The sequence below is a fragment of the Nematolebias whitei genome, chromosome 9, assembly GCF_014905685.2.
Source record: "Nematolebias whitei isolate Nwh7 chromosome 9, NemWhi1, whole genome shotgun sequence".
NCBI lineage: Eukaryota > Metazoa > Chordata > Actinopteri > Cyprinodontiformes > Rivulidae > Nematolebias > Nematolebias whitei.
This window is the reverse complement of record NC_056506.1, coordinates 3,419,620-3,426,668: the sequence shown is the minus strand read 5'-3', so window position 1 is coordinate 3,426,668 and position 7,049 is coordinate 3,419,620. Positions and strand designations below refer to the sequence as shown.

At 43.6% G+C, this 7,049-nt stretch overlaps 1 protein-coding gene across 2 annotated transcripts in view; it reads left to right on the top strand.

Annotated features, from left to right (window-relative positions):
• c9h5orf22 (chromosome 9 C5orf22 homolog) overlaps window positions 1-7,049 on the top strand; it is a 58,051-nt gene that overhangs the window by 36,839 nt on the left and 14,163 nt on the right. For both annotated transcript variants that reach the window (XM_037681448.1, XM_037681449.1), the window contains exons 7-8: window positions 756-877; window positions 3,539-3,605. In XM_037681448.1, coding sequence (XP_037537376.1) covers window positions 756-877; window positions 3,539-3,605 — 189 coding nt within the window. The remainder of the gene's footprint in view (window positions 1-755; window positions 878-3,538; window positions 3,606-7,049) is intronic.

The window sequence follows — 7,049 nt, the reverse complement described above, 5'->3', positions numbered from 1 at the left end:
ATTAGTGAAAAGGCCAGACTTCAGGGGTATCTGAGGCAGGCTTGGAACACAAGAGTCAGGGTGGCTTCTGGGTAATACCAGATGGCTAGGCCTCAGACTGACGAAGCCTCTTGGATGAGGGGCGAAACGTTTCTTTTTAACAAAAAACGAAGTCCAGATGACATGATTCAACCTTTTTTTGTTGTTATATACCTGGATGACTGAGAAAACAAACTTTGTGTTTTTGAAACCATTAGTGAAAAGGCCAGACCTCAGGGGTATCTGAGGCAGGCTTGAAACACAAGAGTCAGGGTGGCTTCTGGGTAATACCAGATGGCTAGGCCTCAGACTGACGAAGCCTCTTGGATGAGGGGCGAAACGTTTCTTTTTAACAAAAAAACAAAGTCCAGATGACATGATATCTGCATCTATTTCATATTTCAATCAAGTCATGTCAAAGGAGGTGTCTCATTTCCACGTTAGTCCGGATGTATGGAGGACAGGAGTGCAGAAAATGTGTGCCCATGGTTTACTTGATCTGAATATTTCTGTGTGCACACACTTTTATCATTTTGTCCTTGGCCAACTGTCAGTACGAAAGCTGCGCACTCTTTCAAACATGAGGTGGTGCTGACAGAAGAGCTGAAAATGTTTAAAAATGAAGCTCCACAGAGTGTTTGTGTCATTCAGTTTTTCTCAGAGCGTTTCAAGGAAAAGAAAAAAAGCTGTTTAGTTGTTTCCGTTGTACTGAATAACATCTGTAGCTCTGTGTGAAGGTCGAGCTAGAGGAGTGCACAGAGCGTCGTACACGTCAGTTAGAAGACTTGGAAGCTGCGTTCGCTGATCTGCTGGAGAACGATGGAGAAGAGACCGTCCAGCGATGGAGCAGACATTCAGGGTAACATTCTTCTAAATGGATTTTATCATCTGTAAATAGACTCCATGCTGCAGCTGTTCCGTTTCAGTCCATTCACTCGGTACAAATCATTACGTATGGGATATTGAAATATATTTCTATGTTATTAGTGACTACTTGTATTTTTTACATTTATATGGCATTTTATGTCATATTTGTATGTGTTAAAAACTGAGGCCGATCATTGTTCTGGAGAGGTTCTGTTTCCAGTAGGAAGGATTTTTTTAGTTACATGGCTACATGTTTTCAACAGACATACACCAGTGTTTTGAAACGTATTGGAACTGAGGATAATTGGCTGAAAGCTGGTCATGTGATTGAGTGTAAGGTGAGCTGTGGATGTGGGAGGTGTGGCCAAGCTCTGAAGAAAGCTGTTATGCTCTGGATTGTACCATACCATACCATTTTATTTATAGAGCACTTAAAACAGCAACAAGGCCAACCAAAGTGCTGTACAGACAGAACAACAGACAACACACGAAGCAATATACAAAATGAAGTAAATCAGAAATATAGACATAAAATCGATGCAGATAATAAATATGACGACAAACCAATGTGGAGCATACTGGTTAAAAACGCAGATCCTCTGGTGTTGAAAGCTACTGAATAGTAGTGAGTTTTTAAACGGGACTTGAAAACCGAGAGGGAGGGGGCCTGTCTGACAAGCAGAGGTAACTCGTTCCAGAGTCTTGGTCCTGCTACAGAGAAGGTCCTGTCACCTCTGCGCTTAAGACGAGTTCCTGGAACTGTGAGGAGCAACTGGTCCGCTGACCTCAGGGAACGTGGTGGGACATACGGTTGTAGCAGATCAGAGAGATGGGGGGGTGGGGGGACAAAAATGTTCAGTGATTTGTAGACATACAGGAGTATTTTGAACTGGATTCGAAGGTGAACCAGTAACCAGTGCAGTGAGGCCAAAACTGGTGTAATGTGCTCTCTTTTGCCTGTACTGGTTAAAAATGGGGCTGCTGCATTCTGGACCAGTTGTAGTCGTGCAATGGAGGTCTGACTGATACCAAACAGGAGCGAATTGCAGTAATCAAGCCTAGATGTAATGAATGCCAAGGCTGCTCAAAAGTAGCATAACTGCTTTTGTTGGTACATGATGGTTAGCATGTCTACCTGTGAAGCTCTGGTTTTGAGTTTTCCTTTTTTTTCTTTTGCATTTGGGATTTGGGATGTGCACGAAGCTAACACAAGTGAAGCAGAAGCCTTCGGTTTGCTCCTGTCCTCAAGGGTGCAGTTTCTCACTTCATGAGAAGCACCAGCACAAGGCGTGTCCTGTCTGTCAGGGGATTGTTCATGCCCAGAGAGCCTTGGCAGAGCCCGAGGCCAGTGCATGTTGTCACCAGCTTTGTTGTTCCATTCTGGAGACGTGGGTTAAGTTTTTGAAGAAAGCGCTGGGGGAGGCTACTGTCGCATGGCAAGAGCCACTACTCTCAAAGCATGGGACCCCGGTTTTATCTGAGTCTGACAAGGATGTTTTTTTGGATCTGCATCATCGCTTTCATCAGGGCGGACCACAAGGACTGTATAGAAGGGTTCGCTGAAAATGAGGAAGATGCTGTTCAGTCTCAGGTCGTTTTCACACCAGATAGTCCGGTAGACTCGGTTCGGGACCAATATTCATGACCTTTTGTTACACTTGAGCTGGTGCGTTTGCATTCACACTGCACTGTGCAGTCGAGCCAACCTGTTGAACCAACCTATTCCCCCGCTCGCCTGTGGGGGCGCTGCACCAGAACTACTGAAAAAAACGACACAAAAACCTCTGAAGACACATCTTCTTTTTCTGGAAATAAAAATAAAAACGAAGTGGCATCAACTTTTAGCAGTTTTAGGAGTTACATTTTGTCATTTTTCAAAAATGGACTTAGCATGAGCAGAAGACCATGGAGAATATAGTTTTTTCACACAAGGCAGCTGACGGCTCCATATAAGGTCAGAGAAATGCGTGTTTGTTTGTCCTGCAGAGCGGGGCCCGGTCTGTTTACATTCTCATTGCACTCGAACCGCGTTGGAGTTCTCTTCTACCGGACCGAGACCTAGGTTTTAGCCCGGGCCAGAGTTCGATGGCGCGTTCACACCTCCCTAAACGAACCGGACTTTCAAGGAAAACGAGCTACAGTTCAATTAAAGCGGACTAAACAGGGCTGGTGTGAATGCACCCTCAGTTTCAACTGGACGTCTCAGGGAGACGAGGACAAGAACATTGGCCTTGACGTTCATGGTCTCTTGGAGGACGACAGTGTACTCTTGTTGGGTGAGGATGCCGCCACTGTGCTGATTGACCAGTACAACACATCTTTTTTTCTCTCCATATCAGCGTGCAGCTGAAAAACTGGACGTGGAGTGGCCCTCTCCCCTGCCTGCACAAAAACCATCACAGTTTACCGGGTTTTATTTCCCAGCAGAGTGTCACAGTCAGTGTCTTCATGTTCTCAGACAATCTCAAAACTTAATGGTCAGATTTAATCACAAACAATGTTTGTTCAGGGGTAGATTTTATTTCATCATGAAAAATGGACTAAACTATCCACTATCTTCAGTCGACATGTCGGGAGAAAAAAAATCACCATACTTCTTCAACTAGATAATGTCTGACTGTGTCATTTTACTTTTTCTTTGCACATTTTCCAGCATGTCTTCTATGGCCCGTCTGGTATCCAGTTTGAAGGCCAGAAATCCTTGTCCGGACTATGAAATGGTAAGAATGTTTCCGAACTGCATGCAATGCTAAATACAGTTTAACCCAATCAACAAAGGAAGCGTACCGTATTTTTCGCTTTGTAAGTCACGTTTTTTTGCATAATTTGCATGCCCTGTGACGTATAGTCAGTGTCAGAGATTCTTTGTCGTTCCAGTGGAGCGAAATTATGTACCCAGGGTCGCAGTTACATCCAACAATAAAATGTAAAAGAAAAACAATGATAACATCAAAGATATGAACTAAGAAAAACATTAACTAATTATACACTAAGCACTAATAGCATAAAACCATTAGGTCAAACAGCAGCACGAACATGAGTCTGTGTGAGCAGATGAGCACGCATGAACACATCAACATGAAACAGATCAGCAGCAACATGAAACTGATCAGCAGCAACATTGAAACTGATCAGCAGCAACATGTGATTTTTCACAGTGATTATTCTGGTTAGAGATTCATGAGTCTAACAGCCTCAGGGTAGAAGCTGTTCCTCAGTCTAGTGGTTCTACACTTAATGCTCCTTAACCTCCTTCCTGAGGGGAGTGGGGCAAAAAGTGTGTGTGCTGGGTGAGTGGGGTCCTTCATGATGCAGGTGGCCCTCTTCCTGCATCTGGAGGTGTAGATGTCTGTGATGGTGGGGAGACTGACTCCAACATCTTCTGTGCAGCCTTCACCACTCTCTGCAAAGCTTTTCTTTCTGCAGCTGTGCAGCCTCCATGCCACACATTGATGCTGGAGCACAGGATGCTCTCCACTGCACACCTGTAGAAGGAGGTGAGGACTGAGCTTCCAGACCAGCTCGTCTCAGCCGTCTGAGGAAGTAGAGTCTCTGATGAGCTTTCTTCATCAGGCTGGTGGTGTTGTTGCTCCAGCTGAGGTTGTCATTCATGTGCACACCCAAGTACTTGTAGCTGGAGACCACTTCCACCGCAGATCCTCTTATGTTCAGGGGGCTGTAGGTGTGTTTGTTCCTTCTGAAGTCCACAACCATGTCCTTTGTCTGCTTCACGTTGTTGTGAAGGTTATTCTCTGTGCACCAGCTCTCCAGGTGTTCCACCTATAGGCCGAAGCGACGTATTTATGGATTTTTTTTTCCCCATATTTATAAACCAATTTTTGGCTGAGATATTAAATTTTTCATTCATTCTGACTGAAAAAAAATTGAACACTACCATGTTTCAACCACTAGATGGTAGCAGAGTTGTAAGGCATGCTATTGTATCATGTAATAGGTAAACGTGGCTATTTTGACAAATTCAAAAAAGTTCAATACAAAAACAACTGGAATTTATTTATTATACTTTATCCTTTATTATTTTTGTCTTGGATGACTGGGAATCTTCATGTTACAACCGGCAAAAAGGCTCGTTGCGCCAGGTTGTAATTGGGGGTGGGCGTTTCCACCCTCTGCACACCTCAAGCAGCCATGGAGTCAGATGAAAAGGTTAACAGTGTTTCTAAAAAAGTTAAATCTGGTCCTCTGGACATTCAAAAAACAAACAAAGCAAAACAAGAAAAAAATTTGTAGAAACGTTTCGTCTTTCATCCGAAAGACTTCCTCAGTTTGAGGTGTAGTATTCAGAGCCTTGACGTCCTTTTCAGGGACACCACCAAGTCATTGGTTCAGGTATGTTGATGACACCTGGGTTAAAATTAAATCTCAGGAAGTCCAACATTTTACTGACCACATCAACTCTGTGGATAAATACATCAAGTTCACACGAGAAGATGTAAAAAATGGCAGGTTGGCTTTCTTGGACTGCGAGGTCTCAGTCTCTGATAGAGGACATTTGCAAACCGAGGTGTACCGCAAACCCACCCACACAGACCAGTATTTGCAGTTTGACTCCCATCACCCTTTGGAGCACAAGTTAGGAGTCATCAGGACTCTGTACCACAGAGCAGACAGCGTCCCCACTAGCTCAGGAGCCAGGCAGAAGGAGAAATCCCACACAAGACAGGCTCTAGAGCAATGTGGATATCCTAACTGGGCCTTCCTGAAAGCAGAGAAGAAACCCAAACAGGACTCCAGTCAGCCATCAGGTGAAAAGGAGGAACCCAGACCCAGACCAGTGGTCATTCCATATGTTGAGGGAGTATCAGAGAAACTGAGACGTTTATTTTCTAAACATAACGTCCCAGTGGCTTTTAAACCCCAAAATACATTAAAGACTGGTTCATCCCAAAGATCCAGTCCCCCGGCACAAACAGAGCAATGTTGTGTATGCTGTTCAGTGTCAGGAGGGCTGTGATCAGTCTTACATCGGGGAAACTAAACAGCCACTGGCCAAAAGGATGGACCAGCATAGAAGATCAACATCATCAGGCCAGGACTCTGAGGTCTACACTCGATTTCCAGGCCAGCGGTCACTCTTTCAGGGATGAAGATGTTCACATCCTGGACAGAGAGGAACGATGGTTTGAGAGAGGAGTAAAGGAGGCCATCTTTGTGAAAAGAAATCGTCCATCATTAAACAGGGGTGGAGGCCTCCGGGTTCAACTGTCCCCCTCTTACAATGCTGTGATTGCTAGTATCACTCAGCCCTCTGTGAACAGTAAACAGCCATCAGTGTGCTAATGATCCATTGTTAGGCTGATGGTCCTTCTTGAGCATGTGATCAGCTGGTTTTGGTTGTCAGCAGCAAACTGGTTGATCCACTCTGAGAAGGTGCTATTTAAGAGACTGAGCTGAATACAGCTCCTCAGACTGAGGAAGTCTCTCGGATGAGAGACGAAACATTTCTACATTTTTTTGTTGATTTGCTTTGTTTTGTTTTTTGAATGTCCAGAGGACCAGATTTAACTATTTTAAATTTTTCTTCCTGGATTGTTAAACATGCATCAGGTTAACAGTGTTTATTTACAAGGTGAAAGAATGATGATATATTTATATTGGAGTCTTACTAGACTTCATGGTGAGCCTCGGGTCAAAATAATAAAAAAAATATAAATATATTTGTCTTCCTCTCATCCTGATGCATGCTAAATAATCCAGGTTGAAAAATCTAAAAAAGTTAAATCTGGTCCTCTGGACATTCAAAAAAACAAAACAAAAAATTCTAGATATTAGCTTTAGTTTGTTTAATGCTCGTCACTGAGGGTTTTCGAGCAAGGTGATGGTCCTGAAATCACATCGAAGAGTATCAAATGTTGGGTGTTTTTTTTACCTTTACCAGGAAGAAATCCATTGAGATTATTAATCTCTTTTACAAGGATGTCCTGGGATGTCCTATTTACATACCTGCAAACTTGTCACTTTTCAGCGAAATTTGCCGATTTCAAACTAAAATATGTAATTTATGTGAATCGTCTAGATTCGAAGAGTTTTTGCTTTTTGGGTGAGGGGGAGGGGGATCAGAGGCGTGGTAAATGGCATAATTTCCCTTTAAGAAACAGCGTTCCTCCTCGGTAACTTGGCTTAGCAGGTGGTCATCTCTTCGG